At 39.5% G+C, this 23,669-nt stretch overlaps 1 protein-coding gene across 2 annotated transcripts in view; it reads right to left on the reverse strand.

The window, feature by feature from the left end:
* The window catches only part of LRP6 (LDL receptor related protein 6), a 170,983-nt gene that overhangs the window by 35,967 nt on the left and 111,347 nt on the right, over positions 1–23,669 (reverse strand). For both annotated transcript variants that reach the window (XM_040235198.1, XM_040235199.1), the window contains exons 8-12: positions 15,437–15,653; positions 13,003–13,292; positions 11,299–11,525; positions 8,726–8,910; positions 7,758–8,084 (exon numbers count right to left, since the gene is read on the reverse strand). In XM_040235198.1, coding sequence (XP_040091132.1) covers positions 7,758–8,084; positions 8,726–8,910; positions 11,299–11,525; positions 13,003–13,292; positions 15,437–15,653 — 1,246 coding nt within the window. The remainder of the gene's footprint in view (positions 1–7,757; positions 8,085–8,725; positions 8,911–11,298; positions 11,526–13,002; positions 13,293–15,436; positions 15,654–23,669) is intronic.

Consider the following 23,669-nt stretch of genomic DNA (forward strand, 5'->3'; position numbering starts at 1 on the left):
CTTGTTGCTCAGTCATCACCTAAATCCAGCAGAATTTTGTCCTTATCAGGGATATAAACACAAATGGCCAAAACAGAACTCTTTGCTTTATCTCCCCCTAAACCCCATTCTTCACAGTGCCCTTACTTGTGGTCCCCTGGTTGATGTTACACCTACACCCAAACGTACATCAGTTTAAATCTTGAAGACATCACTGCTTCTCACAAAGAAACTTGGTATTCACAACCCTGAAATTCTGCTTTAAGTTTCCCACTGGCTCAAAGTCCACACCTAGCTTGGAAGATTTAGAAAATATTTCAGTGACTCCACTGAACTCTCCATTGTATAGAGTCTACAGCACACTGATTTAATAACTTTCAGCAATTTTAGTAGAACCAACACCTTAATTAGTAAGAATACATGTCACAACAGAGTAGTTAACAAGTCTCCCATAAAAAAAAAAAAAAGAATTATTTTTTTGGCAGTACTATTTCCTTATAAATCAAGAAAACAGAAAAAAAAAGGTCCTGATAGTAAGCTTCCAACAAAATAGCATATTAAGATATACAATGAAACTCAGAAGACAGACCCCATAGTTTTAGCTGCCTAATTTTCCTGCCTGGGAAATAATTAATCAAATATATATTGGGCTCCTAGTTATGTTTCACTTTGTACTGTTTTTTTCTTTGAGTCAAATTTTAACCTTTAGTAAGCTTTCACGATTAGGTATTCTAGAAACATAGATGATGACAAAGCCAAATATGGCTCCAAATAAATACTCATTTCAAAAAGTCTATGGATGACATTAATTACAGTTGGCTAAATAGTTCCAGGAGGAAGCTGATGTTTTGACTTATTTACAAAAGGGACAAAGAATATGCAGTTCTGTAAGCCTAAACCCATGCTAATTTATATCACCTCAAACCACCACCCCCTCGTCTCTTGCAGAAGACGGGCGGTCTCAGTGTTGCACTCCCACATGCAGAAGCTGGAGGAGAAGGTGTAAGCAGGCAGGAGCTTTTCAGCTCTCCTCCGAAGACACAAGTGTTCGCCTAAAGCTTAAAAGAAAGGTACCACTCTGGTATAAGAACATTGTAAGTGACCAGCCCAAGCCCACCACAATGGACTGTGCTATCTCTGAGCTATGCCAAAGGCCTCAAGCAGGGACTGAGGTCCAGGCCACACCTGGGTAGCCAAGTCAAGCACCTGTGCATCTGCATGTACCCAGAGGAAACACCTTTTCTCAATCTGCACAAAGATGCCACAGAGGCCAACTGCTTCAGTACTGAACACAGGATTACACAATGTGGCCTCCTGCTTCCTCTCTGACTTAATCTCTTTACACTCTGTTCCAGAGACACTGGCCCCCACGTGTTTCTCCAACATGCCAGACATGTTCCCCTCTGCTTGACAGGTCTTCTCCTAGAGAGCCAGCACAGCTCATTTCCTCACCTCCCTCAGTTCCTGACATAGTGTCACTTTTATGCCAGGACTTCTCTCGTGATGCTATTTAACATCAAGATCCTACTACTCACCCTTTCCTGCTCATAATTTTCTCCATAACACTCATCTCCATCTACCTCATGATACAGTTTACTTATTTAGTTCACTATCTATCCTGATGGAACGTAACCTCCACAAGTGCAGGGATTAATGTCTGTTTCATTCAGCAATACATTCTTCATTGGCTCAAATAATGCCCAGTGTGGATTAGCTGTTCGGTAAATATTCACTGAAAGAATACATAAGTAAACAAATGAAGAAAAAGCATGAGATGACATCATTAAGGAGAGCCCTGTAGCCATGATTTTGAAAGAAAACAAAATTATTTCCAAGAACTGGGGGAAAAAAAGAAACAAGCATTCATTTAGAACCTCCAACATGCCACACATCATACTAGATGTCTTCTAGTCCCCCAAATTATTCCACTTTACAGATGAGCAAACAGAATAGTTAACTAATTTTTAAAGAAAGGTTAAGAAACTGTTCCCAGGTCACAAAGCTGCTGAATGGAAAAGCACCCGTTTTTCCAAATCCTGTCTTGCTTCTTCATTCTTCTACTGAACAATGATTTCTTGAATGACTATTATTTACCGAAAACTATTTTAGGCACCTTAGATATACATCAGTTAAAAAACAGGAAAAAAAATTGCTTCCTGGAGTTTACATTTCAATAAAGAGACAGTAAGTAATAAACATAATCAAGGCGCTATAGTATATAACTAATGAATTACACAGTATACCGGAGAGTGATTAAGAGTCATGGGAAAAAGAATTGTAGGTAAGGGGGGCTGGCAACGCGAGACGGGGTGGAAGGAGGACTTGAAACTTTAAATAGGGCAGATGAGGTCTCTCTGGCGAGGTCACGACTAAGTCAAGACATGAAGCTGAAGTATATGCATGCAAATGTCTGCAGGAAAACATTCCAAGTAGAGGAGCTACACAGTACCACAGTCCTGAAGCAGGAGTCACTGGCACCTGTGAAAAGAGCACTGAGGCTAGTGTGGCTGCCATGGAGAGAGAAAGCACAGTAAAAGCTGCAGTCAGAGAAGCAAGGCGGTGGGGAGGATGTGAAGGAACAGATCGTGCAGGAACTTGTAGGTCATTAGAAGAACGAGGTTTTCACTCCTCGTGAAAGAGGAGATTTTGAGCAGAAAAAGGCCATGATCTGATTTAGCTTTTGAAACACACGTCCAGGAGTAAACGACACAACGTTAGAAAACTTTCTGAGGGCAAGTACTTTGTGTTAAACTTCTCTTGTAATCTGCTTTGGGATTTAAGACACCTCTGCACAAATATTAAATAATACACGTTACAAAAAAAGAATACATGGACAGGAAGCCTCTGGAAACACTGCTGATCATCTCAGAAACAGCCCAACACAGACATCAGGGACACTCAGCAGTGATTTCTCATAACCTTCATTTACCACCTAGAACACACTGGTATAAACATCCCAAACAATGACCTCGAAAGGCCTTTCCATATTCTTCTATCTCCATCCTCCATCACTTCTTACCCCTATTTTCTCCTTCCAAAGTCAAACTCTTTAAAGAAAAAAAAAAAAGTCTACATGACATACACACTATTATCCCCTTTCTGTGCTCCATTCACTTGTTGATCTATTTCCATCTTTAACTGTTAACTTTCCTGAAATTATGTTCTTTCAGGATGATTAACCATCTCACCCAAATATCCAGTGGATATTTTAGGCCTCACCTTACTCAACCTCTCAGCAGCAATCACAACACAGTCCTACTCTGAAACAATCTTCTCTCCCACCTTCTGGGTCCTATCCTTTGGCCTCTCTGGATGCTGCTCTACAGTGTCTACTGAGAACTTTCCCTCCTCTAGCAGAGCTCCTGAGGTTACCAGACCCCTTCTTTTCTCCAGACCAGGAACTGGCAAACTATAGCCAACAAGGAAAATCTGGCCTGCTGCCTGTTTTTATAACAAAGTTTATCAGAACTGATCCAATTTTAAAAACACATCATCTGTGGCTGCTTTCACATCACAGTGGACAGGGCTGAAGAGGTGTGTGAGAGACCACAGGCTTCACGAAGCCTAAATATTCACTCTCTGGCTCATTAAAGAAAAGGTTTGCTGACAGCCAGGTATACAGTTCAGTTCAGTTCACTCACTCAGTCGTGTTCGACTCTTTGCCACCCCATGAGTCGCAGCATGCCAGGCCTCCCTGTCCATCACCATCTCCCGGAGTTCACTCAGACTCACGTCCATCGAGTCCGTGATGCCATCCAGCCATCTCATCCTGGGTCGTCCCCTTCTCCTCCTGCCCCCAATCCCTCCCAGCATCAGAGTCTTTTCCAGTGAGTCAACTCTTCTCATGAGGTGGCCAAAGTACTGGCGCTTCAGCTTTAGCATCATTCCTTCCAAAGAAATCCCAAGGTTGATCTCCTTCAGAATGGACTGGTTGGATCTCCTTGCAGTCCAAGGGACTCTCAAGAGTCTTCTCCAACACCACAGTTCAAACACATCAATTCTTCAGCGCTCAGCCTTCACAGTCCAACTCTCACACAAATACATGACCTCAGGAAAAACCACAGCCTTGACTAGACGGACCTTAGTAGGCAAAGTAATGTCTCTGCTTTTGAATATGCTATCTAGGTTGGTCATAACTTTTCTTCCAAGGAGTAAGCGTCTTTTAATTTCATGGCTGCAATCACCATCTGTAGTGATTTTGGAGCCCAGAAAAATAAAGTCTGACACTGTTTCTACTGTTTCCCCATCTATTTCCCATGAAGTGATGGGACCGGATGCCATGATCTTTGTTTTCTGAATGTTGAGCTTTAAGCCAACTTTTTCACTCTCCTCTTTCACTTTCATCAAGAGGCTTTTTAGCTCCTCTTCACTTTCTGCCATAAGGGTGGTGTCACCTGCATATCTGAGGTTATTGATATGTCTCCCGGCAATCTTTATTTCAGCTTGTGTTTCTTCCAGCCCAGCGTTTCTCATGATGTAATCTGCATAGAAGTTAAATAAGCAGGGTGACAATATACAATCTTGACGTACTCCTTTTCCTATTTGGAACCAGTCTGCTGTTCCATGTCCAGTTCTAACTGTTGCTTTCCTGACCTGCATATACGTTTCTCAAGAGGCAGGTCAGGTGGTCTGGTATTCCCATCTCTTTCAGAATTTTCCACAGTTTATTGTGATCCACACAGTCAAAGGCTTTGGCATAGTCAATAAAGCAGAAATAGATGTTTTTCTGGAACTCTCTTGCTTTTTCCATGATCCAGCAGATGTTGGCAATTTGACCTCTGGTTCCTCTGCCTTTTCTAAAACCAGCTTGAACATCAGGGAGTTCACAGTTCACCTATTGCTGAACTCTGGCTTGGAGAATGAAATAGCCATCGTGGTCAACAAAAGAGTCCGAAATGCAGTACTTGGATGCAATCTCAAAAATGACAGAATGATCTCTGTTCGTCTCCAAGGCAAACCATTCAACATCACAGTTATCCAAGTCTATGCCCCAACCAGTAATGCTGAAGAAGCTGAAGTTGAACGGTTTTATGAAGACCTACAAGATCTCTTAGAACTAACACCCAAAAAAGATGTCCTTTTCATTATAGGGGACTGGAATGCAAAAGTAGGAAGTCAAGAAACACCTGGAGTAACAGGCAAATTTGGCTTTGGAATACGGAATGAAGCAGGGCAAAGACTAATAGAGTTTTGCCAAGAAAATGCACTGGTCATAGCAAACACCCTCTTCCAACAACACAAGAGAAGACTCTACACATGGACATCACCAGATGGTCAACACCGAAATCAGACTGATTATATTCTTTGCAGCCAAAAATGCAGAAGCTCTATACAGGTCAACAAAAACAAGACCGGGAGCTGACTGTGGCTCAGATCATGAACTCCTTAATGCCAAATTCAGACTCAAATTGAAGAAAGTAGGGAAAACTGCTAGACCATTCAGGTATGACCTAAATCAAATCCCTTATGATTATACAGTGGAAGTGAGAAATAGATTTAAGGGACTAGATCTGATAGATAGAGTGCCTGATGAACTATGGAATGAGGTTCGTGACACTGTACAGGAGACAGGGATCAAGACCATCCCCATGGAAAAGAAATGCAAAAAAGCAAAATGGCTGTCTGGGGAGGCCTTACAAATAGCTGTGAAAAGAAGAGAGGCAAAAAGCAAAGGAGAAAAGGAAAGATATAAGCATCTGAATGCAGAGTTCCAAAGAATAGCAAGAAGAGATAAGAAAGCCTTCTTCAATGATCAATGCAAAGAAATAGAGGAAAACAACAGAATGGGAAGACTAGAGATCTCTTCAAGAAAATTAGAGATACCAAGGAACATTTCATGCAAAGATAGGCTCGATAAAGGACAGAAATGGTATGGACCTAACAAAAGCAGAAGATATTAAGAAGAGGTGGCAAGAATACACAAAAAAGATCTTCATGACCCAGATAATCATCATGATGTGATCACTAATCTAGAGCCAGACATCTTGGAATGTGAAGTGAAGTGGGCCTTAGAAAGCATCACTATGAACAAAGCTAGTGGAGGTGATGGAATTCCAGTTGAGCTGTTTCAAATCCTGAAAGATGATGCTGTGAAAGTGCTGCACTCAATATGCCAGCAAGTTTGGAAAACTCAGCAGTGGCCACAGGACTGGGAAAGGTCAGTTTTCATTCCAATCCCAAAGAAAAGCAATGCCAAAGAATGCTCAAACTACCGCCAGGTATACACCTTCTCCCTAAGTGCCCATTTTAAATACATGCTGGCATTTCTAAAACTTATGCCCCTTCTTCTCTGAGCTAGAGATTCCTCTATCTAATTACCTATTTAATGTTTCTATCTCCCATAGGAAAATCCATATAAACCTGACTAAAATTACTTTTTAATTCTTGAAAATTAATCTTTCCCATTTATTATCACCTGCTCAAATCAAAAATCCAGGCATCATCCTGCTTCCTCCCTCTTCTCCTTCTTCATATACAATCCATTACCAAGTTCGGTTCATTCAAAATATATCTTGAATCCGTCAACATCTCTCTATAACTTCCACCACTCCGTTCAAACTGACCTGCATTATCACAGCAGTCTGACTGACTTACCTGCTCCCACTTATTTTCCTCCTCAAATACATTCTCCAGAGCAATCAAATCATGCTATACTTTATTCAATTTTCACAGCAATCCTACAAGGTAGTTACTATTACTATTCCCACTGTCCAAATAAGAAAAATCAAAAGGCTTAAAAAAATCTGACTTGCTTTAAGTAAACTCAAACTAATGTGTGACAGAGACTCGAAATCATTCAACTATAAATTGATGTTCTTTCTTTTTCAGAACTAAGCCTTGTGTGAGAACACACTAAATCCTTGCCTATGTGACCTCCTATACTTTCAGGCACAGAATAAAGTAATTTCAGTCATTCATTATATCCAATATCCTACAGCAACTGTTACCTTCTAACATAGTGAACCATACCCTACCTTTCTCCTACAAATCTACTTTTCCTGATCTAATTCTCTATTTATCGTATCTACCAATTTCTAATTTGTTCTTGTGTATCCAAAAGACATGGACGTTCACATACATGTGAGTCATAAATCAGGATTCCCCAAGCCAACAATGTTTTGTCATACACTGTGTCCTGGCGTTGCAAGCAGAAAGTGCATGTGTGTGTGTGTGTGTGTCTTTGTGCGTGTGAACCCAGATTCACGGGCTGGATGAGACGACCTGCTACCATTAGCTAGAATAAGGCGGCAAGCACTCACTGTGTTCAGAGCCTGTGCGCTCTAGCTTGCCTCCCCATCTACTTACTATTGTTTCATACTGGCTACATTTACTCATAAACCTGGCCTCTTGCACACTTACATTTTTCATCTTTCACCTATTCTGTGAATTTCAAAGGACAAGCATATCATGTTTTGTAGAGTCTCTTTGTTGTACTATTTGTACTGTTCTTTCCTTCCTTCACCATGAATAAATATGAATTATGTCTAGCACACATGCGTGTTCTCTCAAAGAAGCTATGCAAATTTTGCTATTCATGTTTAATCCCCAAGGATAAAATATTTACTTTTCCTATAATATCAATTTTTCCATAACATCAACCAGTTATTACTGAAAAACTTGCACTTTTTCACTTTTAGTCCTTCTCTTTTATAAAAACAAATAATCAACTCTGGATTTTGACAACTTCTCTCTCTAGAAAGAATATGAACTACAGTGTTTTCAAAAATGCGCTTCCTTCTCTAACTTTAGTTTGCATTGAGGGGGGGAATGCAGCTTACCACTGCAAGTTCTATTGTCAGCATTCAGAGAGTAGTGGGCAGGGCATCCACAAACGAAACCTCCAACTGGCACGGCCAAGCAGAGGTGGGAGCAGTGCCCGTTGCTGGAAGCACACTCGTTCCATCCTGCCTGCCGTGAGGAGTGAAACACGAGGATGTCCATCACATAATCCAAGTGGCCTTGAATGATGGTGCGGTTTTGGCCACTAGTTTTGTTGGCACGCTCAATGCTGCGTCGGCTCCAGTCCGTCCAGTAGATGTAATCTTGGTACTGAGTTAAGCCAAAAGGATGAGGCAAGTCATCTGCTATAACTTCACGGTTGAGTCCTGTTTTCAGAAAGGCAGCAGACAGGGGAGACGCAGAAAGATATGATATGTGAAAAAGTGAGTCTTGTTGGCAAAGAAAAAGAAAAGGTAACATTTAAAACATTACCTTTGTAAGCAATTTAAAGTAGAAAAATTCCTTCAAAAGCAATTCTTAAACCAGACAAGTCTTCTGAAATCAATCCATCTGCAGTCTGACCCCACAACTCAAACTAATATTTTTTTGTTCTAAAAATCACTGAGTTTGTTTAAACTTATGTAGATGGTCTATTTTGATTGTGGTTTTATTTCCCTCCATAAAGGTCTACAGTTCAACTCTTTTTCCTTCCATAAAAAGGTGGAAATGTATATATTTATTTTACTGCTACAAAAAGTCACTTCAGAAATATCTAGGGAGTTATAAATTTCATTATAAGCCCAACAGTAATGAAATTTCCACATATTAAAGAGATATGAATCCAAGTCCTTGGCCCACTATTAATAAATAGGATACAATGTGAGACAGAGGATGAACCTAGACATTCATATGAAGTTTTATTAACGGTATCATCTCTAACCTATGGTAAACAGCAGCCACTGATTTTTTCACAGAAAGGATTATATACTATCCCTCTGAACAACAACAACAAAAGAATACAGCTTACCAAGCATATTTGAAGACTCTATTAAGTTGGTGTCCAGGTCTGTCCAATAAAGCCTCCTTTTAGCATAATCAATGGTTAAGCCGTTTGCTCGTCCCACATTGGGAACTAGCGTAGTACGTTCACTTCCATCCATGGCAGCTCTGTCTATTTTAGGTTTTCCACCCCATTCAGTCCAATACATAAATCTAAATTCAAACCAATGGATATTTAACATTTCACTTTTGATTACTTGGGAGAAATGATCATATTCATGTATAGTAACTAAGTAAATTTAAAGAAAATATACACTAAATCAAGAAAATTGGTAAAGCAAAATCAAAGCTATTAATTTTTTTCAACTACACTGGCAGTCTCAACTAAATATTTTTTCTCATATCCTAAAAAGGAAGTGAGTCAGCTTTCCTTAGTGTTTCCAATGAATCTATTCCATCCAAAACCTAGGAATTGGAAACAAACCCATGGTTTCCTTATTGCAGCACTTGCATTTATAAAACTAATATTCAAAAAGAAGATAGCAAAGGATTAAAGTGCTGGTCTCAGAATTTGACTCACTTCAGAACAAAATACATGTATTTCTGAAGACAAGTAATTTGAGGTTCTAAATTTTTAAAACTTACTTTCTGATTTGTGTAAATCACTCTCCCAAAAACCAAGCTGCAGCAGTACATCAAAGGTACAACTTAACAACTGTGAACTGAAGTTTAAAAGCAAAGTTTGAAATGCATTTGGTCACACTGTCCAAGGTAACATACTACTGAATCGCACACACCCCTTAGTGTGTCAGCTGAGCAATGAACACTACTACTACAGTCCCTATGAATGTACTCTTTTGGGTTTTTCACATTAACTGTAGAGCAACCGCACAATATAGACTTTTGCAGATGAGGATGACAAGGTCCAACAAGAAGTGCAACTGATCTGTCTAATGTCTTCAAGCCAGGCATATGGCAGAGCTAGAACTAGAAGGTAATTCTCAGCCAAATGCCTTTTGGACTGAACCAGTAGTGCTAGTTTCAAGATGCTTTGAATACTGGGGTCTAGGAAAGTTCTCCGCATGCCAGGTCTCATCAACTACTCAAAGGAGACATTCATTCACCAGCCCATCGGCTGACGGTTGACTTGGTAGCAATGTATAAAAACACTTTTCTGAAAACTCAAGTTGTCTTGGGCTTTGTTTGCATTTGTACTTGTCAGCTAACAGGCACGAGTACATCCCAAGAGCCAAACAGAAAACAACTGTGGGAGAAACGTCACAGTTGCCAGCAGCCACATAAACTAGAGTCCTTTGTCCCAACTACTAAATTTATCTGTCTGGTAACTAACAGCTAGAGTGAAAATCACCATAAACTAATCGCAACATGCCAGCACAGAGATGGTGCCTTTGGTATGACTTTCTAACTACATGGCCAGCAGGCTAACCAGGGAACTGACTGATTCAGGGAAACACCTTTGCAATATGGCCATGGGCAACATGCTGCTATGTTCACAAGGTTAACTTCTGCTTTTTAAAATGGAGTTATTCTTCAAAATTCAGCTTTCTTACATGATGGATTTTTTTGTTGCTGTTGTTCAGTCGTCCAGTTGTGTCCGATTCTTTGCGACCCCATGGACTGCAGCACACCAGGCCTCCCAGTCCCTCACCATCTCCCAGAGTTTGCCCAAGTTCATGTTCACTGCATCAGTGATGCCATCTAGCCATCTCATCCTCTGAAACCCTCCTCTCCTTCTGCCCACAATCTTTCCCAGCATCAGGGACTTTTACAATGAGCCAGCTGTTCGCATCAGATGACCAAAATACTGGAGCTTCAGCTTCAGCATCAGTCCTTCCAATGAGTATTCAGGGTTGATTTCCCTTAAGATTGACTGGTTTGATCTCCTTGCTGTCCAAGGGACTTTCAGGAGTCTTCTCCAGCACCACAGTTTGAAGGCATCAATTCTTTGGCATTCTGCCTTCTTTACAGTCCAGCTCTCACGACCATATGTGACCACTGTGAAGACTGTAGCCTTGACTATACAGATCTCTTTTTAAAACTTGCTAAATCATGTAAGAAGGATCATCTATCCTTGAAAAACATGTCATGTTGTAAATAAATTAATCAGAAAGTTCAGTTTAATATCAAAGTTTCTCCAAGTTTATAATAACGAATTATCCATTTTTGAATTAATGAACATTCTAAAGTAGAGCATTTTAATGTAGTTATTTCTTAGCACACATTATTTCAGTGGGTTTACTTTCACAGGTTTAGAATCTGGTATAACTTGGGAGAGAGTGCAAGCAAATAGATTTCATGACACCTTGCAAAGCTGTCTACTTAGCATATAAATACAATCATTAATATTTAACTAATAACTCATTTCACTAATTTTCATTCACCTAATGCTAATAATGACAAAGTAAAATTTAGCTAATTATTTATTCTAAATCAGTGAAATCTCAACTAACGATTTTAAGATAAAATGTTGATTTACCTGTCAGCTCCCCCAAAAGCATGATTTAAAGACATCAAGAATACAATCCACAACTAGGCCATGTGCAATACAGTTGCAAAGAACGGATATGAAAAGCTGTTTACCCTTCAGCGGGGTCCAACGCAAGAGCTCTAGGACTATCTAGGTCTTTCCACACCAAAACTTGTCGGTGCTGCCCATCCAACTTTGACACCTCAATTCGATTGGTTCCCGTGTCTGCCCAGTACAAGTTCTTCCCAAGCCAGTCTACGGCCATGCCTTCTGGATAATCTAAGCCAAATTCTACCACGTGTTCCAGGGCACTGCCATTCATAAAGGCTCTGCTGATAGTCTGCAGAAATAAGATTAACAACGTCACACGGCTTAGGTACCAAACCCTAAGGTTTTAAGGGAAGATACAGAAGAGCCAAAGGCACGGTTTCTCAATACAATTCACATATTTTATGAGCACAGAAAAAAAAAAAAAAAAATGACGTCAACCTCCAATGAACACAACTGCAACCTCAAGTTTTATTGTCAATTCAGGGAGAAATTTTTCAAAGTCTTAAGAACCAGAAATTTATTCTAGTAATACAGTGGAGTGACTATTCTTATAAAATTTATTATTAATAATCAAGTGAAAAAGATGTGACCAGAGTATTGTGGACTTTTAACTGGTTGCCAGTTTCCTGACTTCCAACCTGGGGACTCAGATGGTAAAGAATCTGTCTGCACTGTAAGGGGCCCAAGTTCGGCCTCTGGGTCGGGAAGACTCCCTGAAGAAGGGAACAGCAACTCACTCCAGTATTCCTGCCTGGAGAATTCCATGGACAGAGGAGCCTGGCGGGCTACAGTCTATGGGGTTGCAAAGAGTCAGACATGACTGAGCGACTAACAAACACACAGCTTCCTAAAGGTGCTTGAGAGTATGCGAAGTCATTGCATTAACTGAGGAAGAGTTCAACAACCTTATACCTTATAAAATGCATATGACACTACTCATATCATTACCATTATAGCTATGAATCACCTAAAAATTAAAACAGTCATAATTTAAGCTATTAATAATAGCTCCTACTTCATGGAAAGTACCATCCTAAGTGCTTGGTGTACATATATTTTCTCATTTAATGCTCACAAAAGCATCTCTGCTTTCAAGATGAGGAAACTCACAAGCCCACACAATAAAGCATTTATTTACTCACTCATTTAACAGATTTTACTGACCACCATTACAGTCTAACTCTGGCTCTAACACGATTTTTGCATATTAGACAAATTTTACATAAGCTATCTAAAACAAGTCCAAAAGAATCTGGAAGAAGGAAGAATTATACTCCGGATTTCCTGGTCAAGAGCTCCTCCTTACTGACTCAGTAAGCTTGTCAATATTTATTCTAGGGATGGGAGGGGTGGGGGAGAGAAGGTATGCTATAACTCATAATTGGCATTTTCTACCTCAGTCAGGTACCAAAAAATTTTTAATAAACTAAGAGTCAAGTCTCTATAAGCCATTTGTGAAGCATACGAGTGCTTATTACTCTCTAGCTGAGGAAAATGTCACTTACATATTCAAATAGAATGAAGCAGAGGAAGATTACGTCTTGCAGATTTAGAATACTCAAACTATCTTGCACTAAAAACACTAGAGATACTTAACAAAATACTGAATGGGCCTTTTCCTTGGCTTCTTTTAAAATGTTAAGGGTTTTTTGTTGAACTTTTGCCTATTAAGTAATGAAGGAAGTTGGTAACAGCATGAAGACTCAGAAATTCTTGAAGCTCTCCCAATTAGTCCCCAGTTTTAATATTCCAATTCTTTGGCTAACCTTGAGTGATATGTCAGTCCAGTAAATCCGGTTGTCTGTCACGTCAAAATCCAAAGCAGAAGCTTCTTTGACACCGGTGAGTGGAATGGCCACATTATTATTATTAGTTTCCAAAGAAATTCTCCTGATGTCAGCTCTTCGTGAAAACAGAAGGAAAGCCTCTGGGACAATGCAGGTCTTCATGTCACTGATGAGTTCAAAGCCAATGGGGCAGGCACAGCGAAGGCCCTGGGGTCTATAGAGGCAGAGATGGCTACATCCCCCATTATCCTCAGCACAGGGGTTGGAACCTAAAATACAAATTCATTATAAAAGGACACACAATTGACATAATCAACACATTTTCAATTTAAATGACTAACATTTGTTTGACAAAGACATAGGATTATATTTGCTCCCAAATCTAGAGTTTCAGTTCTAATCTCACAAACAAGTATTATGAGGATTAACAGGGAATAAAAGGCCAGGCACAGTGTGCAGGCCTGCAGTCCCAGCTACGCCAGAGGCTGAGCAGGATGGTTCCAGCCCAGGAGTTCTGACTGGAGCTGCACTAGGCTGACTGGGTGTCTGACCAAGTTGGTGGCAGTATAGTGACCTCCCAGGAGCAGTGAATTGGTCCAATCTGAAAATGGAGCAGGTCAGGAAGCAACCATTAGAACTGGACATGGAACAACAGACTGGTTCCAAATAGGAAAAGGAGCACATCAAGGCTGTATATTGTCACCCTACTTATTTAACTTATATGCAGAGTACATCATGAGAAATGCTGGGCTGGAGGAAGCACAAGCTGGAATCAAGATGGCTGGGAGAAATATCAGTAGCCTCAGATATGCAGATGACACCACCCTTATGGCAAAGTAAAGAACTAAACGGCCTCTTGATGAAAGTGCAAGAGGAGAGTGAAAAAGTTGGCTTAAAGCTCAACATTCAGAAAACGAAGATCATGGCATCCGGTCCCATCACTTCATGGCAATTAGATGGGGAAACAGTGGAAAGAGAGGCTGACTTTATTTTGGGGGGCTCCAAAATCACTGCAGATGGTGATTGCAGCCATGAAATTAAAAGACGCTTACTCCTTGTAAGGAAAGTTATGACCAACCCAGACAGCATATTAAAAAGCAGAGACATTACTTTGTCAACAAAGGTCCGTCCAGTCAAGGCTATGGTTTTCCAGTGGTCATGTATGGATGTGAGAGTTGGACTATAAAGAAAGCTGAGCACCAAAGAATTGATGCTTTTGAACTGTGGTGTTAGAGAAGACTCTTGAAAGTCCCTTGGACTGCAAGGAGATCCTATCAGTCCATCCTAAAGGAGATTAGTCCTGGTTGTTCACTGGAAGGACTGATGTTGAAGCTGAAACTCCAATACTTTGGCCACCTGATGCGAAGAGCTGACTCTTCTGAAAAGACCCTGATGCTGGGAAAGATTGAGGGCAGGAGGAGAAGGGGACAACAGACGATGAGATGGTTGGATGATATCACCAACTCAATGGACATGGGTTTGGGTGGACTCCGGGAGTTGGTGATGAACAGGGAGGCCTGGCGTGCTGCGGTTCATGGGGTCGCAAAGAGTTGGACACGACAGAGTGACTGAAGTGAAAACAGAGCAGGTCAAAACTCTTGTGCTGATCAACTGGGAATAAACGTATGACAAAATTACTTTCCTGTGTACCCATAGGAAGCTTTAAGCAAACTGCATTATTCATACAAGAGAAGTTCTTTTTCTGACAGTGTGTGGGTGTTAAGTTTAGCCCTTCAATTCAAACTATGCAGCCAGTATTGAACCAACATTTAAAGATCCACCCCCCCCCCCAAAAAAAAAAAAAGATCCATCCTTGCCAATCGATCCAATGACTTGAGTTCTCATTTGTCCCTGGATAAACACTTTCAAAGAAACTTGATTCAAAAATTATTCATGGATACCTAGATGGTACCCAGCACTGGGTCATCCACAAGTATCACTGAACTTGGTGATATGCTGAAAACTGGTCTGGAGGTTTCAGGAACCAGAAGAAAGTGATTTGGAGTATTTCTTCCTGGGACGTTTATTTGGGTTTGACCATGGGATGTGAAGAAAGTTGACTGATACAGCCTTGGAAAGAAGATAATTGTCTAAAAACTGTTCACTGTCTTCCCTGACTTAGCCACTATGAAACACCATGGGATATGAAGTGAAAGGCAACAAATTTTTAAGAAAAATGTAAAATGTACTTGTACCACAAAGAATTTATTAACTTTGTGAGCTTCAACAAATTCAATAATCTCCTTAAAAGAGAGAGAAAAAAAAAAGTCCATTTCTCATTACAGAAGGCTTAACAGATGATTTTTACATCCCCTCAAAACATCCACAGTTTACACTGTTGACTCTATAGGCTGCTAACTGTATCTTCTCTCATTCCTGATTCATCCCCTAAGAGAACTGTGGAAGTACCTACCAATGACTCGGTGGACACTGGTGGCCTTCAGGCCCATGAGGTCAGGGAGCTGGTCTATGATGACCTCCCGCTCTGCACTTCGTTTGTGTACTCTCTCGATGCTCCGCCTCTGCCAGTCAGTCCAGTAGACATAGTCCCCCAACAAGGTAAACCCAAATATGTGCGGGATTTTGTCTTCCACGAGCACTCGTCTCCCAGTCCCATCGGTATTCATAACCTTCAAGTTTAAGTTTAAAGAGAAGGAAGAGGAAAAGATGTGTACTTATTCTCTCTATATATAAAAAACAACAAAAATCAACCATGCTTTTGTCAAAATCCAAGAGATCTTAGTTATTTCTATTACAATGCTTTCACAAAATGACAACATGCTGATTTAATAAGAATGATTTCAAAGACTCAATATAGGCTCATATTTAACTTCTATTTCTCCATTCTCTTATTAACCTTCCTTCTAGAAATTCTGACATTAGATTTAGTATGCATATCCTATATTAAATGACCAAATAAAAGTACAATATTATCACCTTAAGTTTGCTTGTCCATCTGTCTTCAAATTAGTGTACCTTTGCAAACATTATACCAGTATATATTTTGTTTTATGACACACTTTATCCTGAGAGTTTTGCCTTTTTAATATCTAAGGAAACATTCAAATAAGGTCACACAGCTTGTAAATAGAATTGGTGTCTTTTTTAGGACTCCTCCTACTTAGTATATTTCTTATTCACTGTTCGAAGTTTTTTTTTTAAATACACATAATAGGATTCTCAATAATCTCTCAGTCCTCTAAGGTTCTAACCACAAAACTGTCAAGTGTTTGACACTCTAGATACTCTCTCCACAACTAAGTTTCAAATAACTAGGCCGTATCTACATGATTAAATTCACCCTGACACTTTCATTACACATAGAAGCAATTTCTCTAGAAGTGGCAAAGGCATCTAACCTGTCTCTGACACTGCAGAAACACGTATTAATATTCTGTTCTAAAAGACAGGAAGTCTTCCAAAGCACCAACTTTCAAGTTCCCAAACGAGAACATTTCTAGCATTTAAAGTGGCCTGGGGGATCTCCCTGGTGGTCCTCTGGCTAAGATTTCTATTCCCAAATAAAAGATGCTTACTCCTTGGAAGGAAAGTTATGACCAACCTAGATAGTATATTCAAAAGCAGACACATTACTTCGCCAACTAAGGTCCGTCTAGTCAAGGCTATGGTTTTTCCTGTGGTCATGTATGGATGTGACAGTTGGACTGTGAAGAAGGCTGAGCGCCAAAGAATTGATGCTTTTGAACTGTGGTGTTGGAGAAGACTCTTGAGAGTCCCTTGGACTGCAAGGAGATCCAACCAGTCCATTCTGAAGGAGATCAGCCCTGGGATTTCTTTGGAAGGAATGATGCTAAAGCTGAAACTCCAGTACTTTGGCCACCTCATGCAAAGAGTTGACTCACTGGAAAAGACTCTGATACTGGGAGGGATTGGGGGCAGGAGGAGAAGGGGACGACCCAGGATGAGATGGCTGGATGGCATCACAGACTCGATGGACGTGAGTCTGAGTGAACTCCGGTAGTTGGTGATGAACAGGGAGGCCTGGTGTGCTGAGATTCATGGGGTCGCAAAGAGTCGGACACGACTGAGCGACTGAACTGAACTGAACTGGGTTCAATCCCTGATCAAGGAACTAAATTTCACATGCTTCAACTAAAACTCCCATTAGAAACAACTAAAACTCTGCAGCCAAATAAATAAATAAAAACTTAAAAAAAAAAAAAAAGTAGTCTGGGTGCCAGGCAAATCAGCTTTCAGAAATGTCATTCTGTGGCTAAAAACCTGTACATACAAACATCTGCCATCCACTAAGCTAAAAAGAAGTATCAGGTATAATCAATCTTAGGCAAGTACTAATTTTTTATCCATAAATTATATTCCATGTAAATCAATACTATGATGTCTTGATGGAATGAAAAGCAAATACTATCTTTTTCTCTCCTCTCTAAAAATTTTATAATATTTGCTGACCTTCCCAAAACAGCCTACTCTTTGAAACAAAATGTTTAAAATCTGAGCAAAATTGTGCTATATTCTTATATCTTCAACTGCAAATATTGATTTATATCTGATGGAAGAGAGATTATATTAAATGTTCATATCTGATACAACAGGACTTCTATTAATCCAACTGAATAAATCTATCTTTAAACAGAATGTTCCTAAAAGTAAAAAACATAGTTCAAAATAATTAATTACTATTTAACCCCTAATATTAAACATTTTTTAAGGTTAATAATTTCTCCTTGAGACATGAGTTTAGATTTTTTTATATTCACCTTTTCTAGCAACAGACCATTCCTGGATATATTTCATGATGTCTATGGCTTATCTTGAAGTTATTTTGATGTTTAATAAAAGTAAAATGACTAAGTGGTCACTTTTGATAATCTGTTTACTTATCTAACTAGAAAGTCATCTCAAGAATACCAGGAACCTAAATCATCTACTCCCTTATTACATTGTTCATAGCTATGATTAGAGTCTGATGAAGAACTCAATAAATATTTTTAAAACAATTTTTAAAAGGAGAGCAGTTTCCTAAGACACTCAAGAAACCTTCTTAAAAATGGAAATGAAAATGTATAGAACAGTTCTTATCCTCAGATCCTAGTTTGGCCATGTGCATGAATAAAAATTATCCTTGCTCAAATTTTAAATTCATATAAAAATGCACACTACAGTCTACTTTGGAAGAATGAATACATTCCTGATATCCTCCTATAACCAGAGCTCCAAGAAAGAATTTCTGGCCCCATTTTACTACTTACTGCCTGGAAACTCTGATCAGGGTGAAAAGTCTTTCCTATATAAGATCTAATTAAAAAAAAGACTGGCATTTTGAAGGAAGGCTTATGCATGTGTATTTAAAAGAAGTATATGTGAAATTTTAATAAAGTATATTAGCATATTTTTTGTTGTTTCATCACTAAGATGTGTCTGACTCTTTGGGACCCTGCCAGGTTCCTCTGTTCATGGGATTATCCAGGCAAGAATACTGGAGTGGACTGCCATTTCCTTCTCCAGGGGATTTTCCCAACCAGGGGTCAAACCGTGTCTCCTGCCATGGCAGGCAGATTCCTCACCACTGAGCCACCAGGGAAGCCCTATTAGGATATTAAAAACCATAATTTAGAACAGCCGTTATTGTAGGTAGGAAAAGCTTATTTTAAAACTTGGTCTTTTTTGCTTTCATCATAATATGGAGATTATCTCTTGACTCTGGTATCTTCCTTTACCCGCCTTGCAAGAATTTCCTCCCAATACTATTTTATTTCCTTCCTTACCAGTAGCTCCAATTTCTCCCTCTCCATAAAGTCCTTCTTTTTTGCCTTTAACACAACAGTTTCCACCATCTTAGAAAGATGTTTGAAAGCTGAAAGATTCCGTTTTTATTCTTTGACAGTGATCTGTAAGTGCTGCCTCTACCTAACACCACTCAGTCCCTTCACTTCCTACAACCGGCTGACAACCTGTGACTCAGACAAAGTAACTACTGAAAATGATCAATGACTACTTCTTTGTTTTTCTCAGCTTTTGTTAACGTTTGCCTCTTTTGACTCACTGAAACTCTACACTGGGTTTTCATGGCACGGATCTGATGTTACTTCTTTTCCTACACAAAGACTGCTTTCTAACTCTTCATTTCACTGGTTCCTCTTTCCTTTTTCAAACCTGGCTGGGGATTTTGCAAGATTTCCTGAGTTGGTCTCTGTAAAACATCGTTTAACAAGACAATCAAGTCTTATGCCTTTACTATTTATTACCTTCTGCAGAAAAATTACAAATATGGCAAGCTCTGGTCTAAGGCCTCATTAGTCTCTGCTGCAGTATTTCCCAAGGCATCTCCCTGAAAATGTACTGTTACCTCACCCAAAATGTCATATGCAGAACAGGAAACCTATCTCCTCCATTAGGGGCAGGAGTTCATCATCCTATTAGACAGCATCTAACACAGACTGCTGAATAGTCTGTATTTTAGAACCCTAAAATAATAGTTTCTTATAAGTGTACCATACATTAACACGTTTGATTTTATTTTATTCCTAGATTAAGTATTGTCTTGCATCAGCTATTTTACTTTTAATAAATTAACACTAATTTTGCTGATTACTACACTCAAATACTGGCCTTCCTGTTAAAATTTACTTGCTGATCTAAATGCATACACCAGTTGCCCAATACTGAACTTGTTTCTAAAAATAAAACCTAAATTTCTACTTCAAAAATACTACAGGATTAACTAACTCCTCTTTTTCAGTTATGTGTCCTGCAACATTTCTGATGGTTCATTTTGATAAATTAACAATTTAAACACAAGATAGCCGATTGAATACGAATTCAGATATCAGGCAAAGAATAAAACTGAAAATCACAGGGAGAAAAATAACAAACAATTCCAAAAAATTCTCCTGGTTCACAAAACCCAGCATTTTCTCTTTAGCATTTACTCTTCATTCTTTTGCTCTCTAAAAATCTCGTATGGGGAAATTCACCGGTGATCCGACGGTTAGGACTCTGCTTCCACTTCAGGGGGCACAGGTTCGATATTTGGTTGGGGAACTAAGATCCCGCAGGCCTCATGACTCGGCCAAATACAACAAAACAGAACATCTCTTATGATTATCTAACAATATTCTGGCAGAATTCAATAGATTTGGATTTTAAATATAAACTCTATCACTCATGAGATAAGGCAATTTCTCACACAAAAAACAGGAGAACATATCATGCTAAATTATTTTATGAATAAAGAATGTTTACTTATTAGCACAGTATCAGATGTGTAGTAGATGTTTTCTAAATGCTGTTTTTCCCCTTTATTGTTCTTAGTAAAATGTTTTAGTCCCTAAAAGTAAATAGCTACACTTAAATGACTACATTTAATTTAGCAAAATATAGCACTTCAAAATAAAAATAAATAAATAAATATAAAAGGATATGTGGAAATAAAAGACCAAACCATCACACACTTTTAAACAGAATAAAAAGCAACACAGACCTTTCTATATGCTGGCAACTAGTGGGAAACTGCGAGGCTGTGGGAAAAACACCCATTTTTACTGTTTGCTTATGCAACTTAGATGCACATTAACTAAAACAGTAAGCACAAAGGAGCAAACAGTTGGGCAACTTAATTGGAATATACTTTCACTGTTCTATCAGACCCTCACTTCAATCCCCAGAATCAATGACCATACTTGCTAAACGCAAATCACGTGAAAAACATGATGCATGCTGAGAAGTTCACAACAGGCCCCTTCTGGCTAAGGGGTCACCATCCAAGTGAGGGGGTAGTCTACACTTGTATTACAACCACACACATGCACCCTTCTCTGGTCTACAGCTGATGGAAAAAACTCGAGCAAGTAGCAGTTCAAACCCACCTCCAAGAATTAGAAGAATTTTGACAAAGAAAAAGAGAAAATGATTTAAATGAATGAAAAAGGAATTTATTTAAATGAATAAAAAAGGTGATACACGTTAAGATGCAGTCCAGAATGTCTTGTTCGACTAAAGAAACGCTTTGAGGTAAAAAGAATACAAAAGGGACTCAAAGAGACAGCTTCAGGCAGATATCACCTGATAGCCAGGTATGAAATTCCAGATAAGAAAACTACAGAAAACAAGAAACTTATGAAAGCCACTTTAAGGAGAGTGACATGACACAGCTGTGTTTCAGAAAGACCTCATGTAGCGTATCACTGTGTCCTGACTGTGCTAAAGATAACTATCTCAAATGCAGAATTACGGTTAATAGGGCATTCCTAGTGGCTCAATAGGAAAGAATTTGCCTGACAGTGCAGGAGACAAGGGTTCAATCCCTGGTCCAGAATCCCACTTGCCACAGAGCAGCTAAGCCCATGCACCACAACTATGGAGCCTGTGCTCTAGAGCCCGGGAGCCCCAACTACTGAGCCCATGCACCCCAACTACTGAAGCCGGTGCACCCTAGAGCCCATGTTCCACAACAACAGAATGCAGCACAATGAGAGGCCTGCACACTGCAACTGGAGAGTATTCCATGCTCATCGTAAGGAGAGAAAAGCCTGCACAGCAACAAAGACCCAGCACAGCCCCCTCCCCCAAAACTAAGTATTACAGTTAATAAAATATTTTCAATTTTTGTGGGATGATAACGTGTCTGTGTGTGCAGGTCTGACTCTTTGCGATTCCATGGACTGTAGCCCACCAGGCTCCTCTGTTCATGGGATTTCCCAGGCAACAGAACTGGAATGGGTTCTCATTTCTTTCTCAAAGGGATCTTCCCCACCCAGGGATCCAAACCCAAGTCTCCTGTATTGGCAGGTAGATTATTTACCACCATGCCACTTAGGAAGCCACAGAATAATAGAGGTCCAAAAATTCCCTTTTCTGAAAGCCTTGGGGTTAATTAGCCCTGTTTCAGAATTCAGAAATTTTTCTTGAAATATAGAAAGGTTAACACAATGTACACAGCATATCACCCCTACCTGGGTCCAGGGCAACACTTCATTGCCAAGCATGATAATATTTTTGCTGAAAGACATACACATATTCCCACAAAGGAGCATAAACAGAGACTACAATTAGTCTTACACTGCTTCAAGTCTGGGTCTTTACGAACTTAATTAACAAAAACAATTTTCAGTTTTGAGAGCTTTTTAGATTTCAGAATTGCACATAAGGACTGCAGGTTAGGAGTGCTTTGCTGACCTTTACTCTGATCCCCTGACAAAACTGAGGCTTAGATCAGTGTTAATGCTGTTCTAAGGTGGCTCAGAGGATAAAGCGTCTGCCTGCAGTGCAGAAGACCTGGGTTCAATCCCTGGGCCAGGAAGATCCCCTGGAGAAGGAAATGGCAATCTACTCCAGTACTCTTGCCTGGAAAATCCCATGGACAGAGAAGCCTAGTAGACTACAGTCCATGGGATCGCAAAGAGTCGGACACGACTGAGCGACTTCACTTTCTTTCTTAAGTGCAAGCAAGGGTCTCAGGAAAAAGAAAAAAACATGCAACGGACATGCTTAAAAGGTAAGGTAACTTTTAGCAACATCTGGCAAAACAACAACTGATAATCTTTAGAACAGCAGAGTCCAAGGACTCAAATACGGTTCCCTAAAAGCCACAGCTAAAGATTCTGCATAGCTTTGCACATTAGAACATTAGTCCCTTCTAGCTAGCTATTCCTTCTTCTCTCACTTGAAAGGCAAAACTAAAAGTCTTTTGTTTTGGGTTTTTGGCGGGGGTGGGCGGTTAGTGGAGTAAATACAGTACTCACTTAAAGCTAGATGTAGCATCTCTTTCAAATTCAACAGTGTAACTAAGATATGCTAAAGACACTTTCAATATAACTTTGTAAGCACACCTGTCCCCTTAATTATCTTCCCATTCTTGACTGCTGTAGCTTTTTACAACAGAGTTGAGTCTAGAATAGTGCTGTCCGAACAAAGAATAATACAAGTCACAAATATGAGTCCTGTGTAATTTAAATTTTTCTAGAAGCCAGATTTAAGTTTAAAAAACGTATACTTAATTTATTCAGATATATCCAAAATATTTTTACTTCAAAATGTAATCTTTAGAACTTTTGCTGAGATTTTAATACTAATATTTATAGTCTTCTCAGTATGCATTTAACACTTTAAGCATCTCAATTCAGAGTAACCGCACTGTAGGTGCTCTGTGGATATACATGGCCACTGACTACCACAGTAGACTGTGCAGGATTAGAATTTAATGGTGGTGACTATACAACCCACAATAAAGTTAATTTATTCCTGCTTTAAATTGGACCTCCATCCCCTCTCAAACCTGCCTGCCACCTTCGAGGCTGCCCTAGACTCTCAGGCTCGGTAGAACCACAAACAAATGTTTCCCATTTGAGCTTTCTTCCCTCCCCAGCTAAACTAAATTCTAATATGGTTAACATTACTTCAAAAAATGTTTTCTCATGAGAAGAATGAACAAAACTCCACTTGTTTCATCTTTTATCACATTTGCAAGTTTACATTTCCAAGTACCAGCCGAGATTTGTTAAGAATAAAGACAAAGTCCAGATTTCATTTCTTTTCGGTTATCTCAAAATAGAAGTATTAAAACAACGTTTATATTAATAAGATTACTGCAGATGATGATTGCAGCCATGTAATTAAAAGATGCTTACTCCTTGAAAGGAAAGTTATGACCAACCTAGACAGCATAT

The sequence above is a fragment of the Oryx dammah genome, unplaced genomic scaffold (assembly GCF_014754425.2).
Source record: "Oryx dammah isolate SB20612 unplaced genomic scaffold, SCBI_Odam_1.1 HiC_scaffold_29, whole genome shotgun sequence".
Lineage (NCBI taxonomy): Eukaryota > Metazoa > Chordata > Mammalia > Artiodactyla > Bovidae > Oryx > Oryx dammah.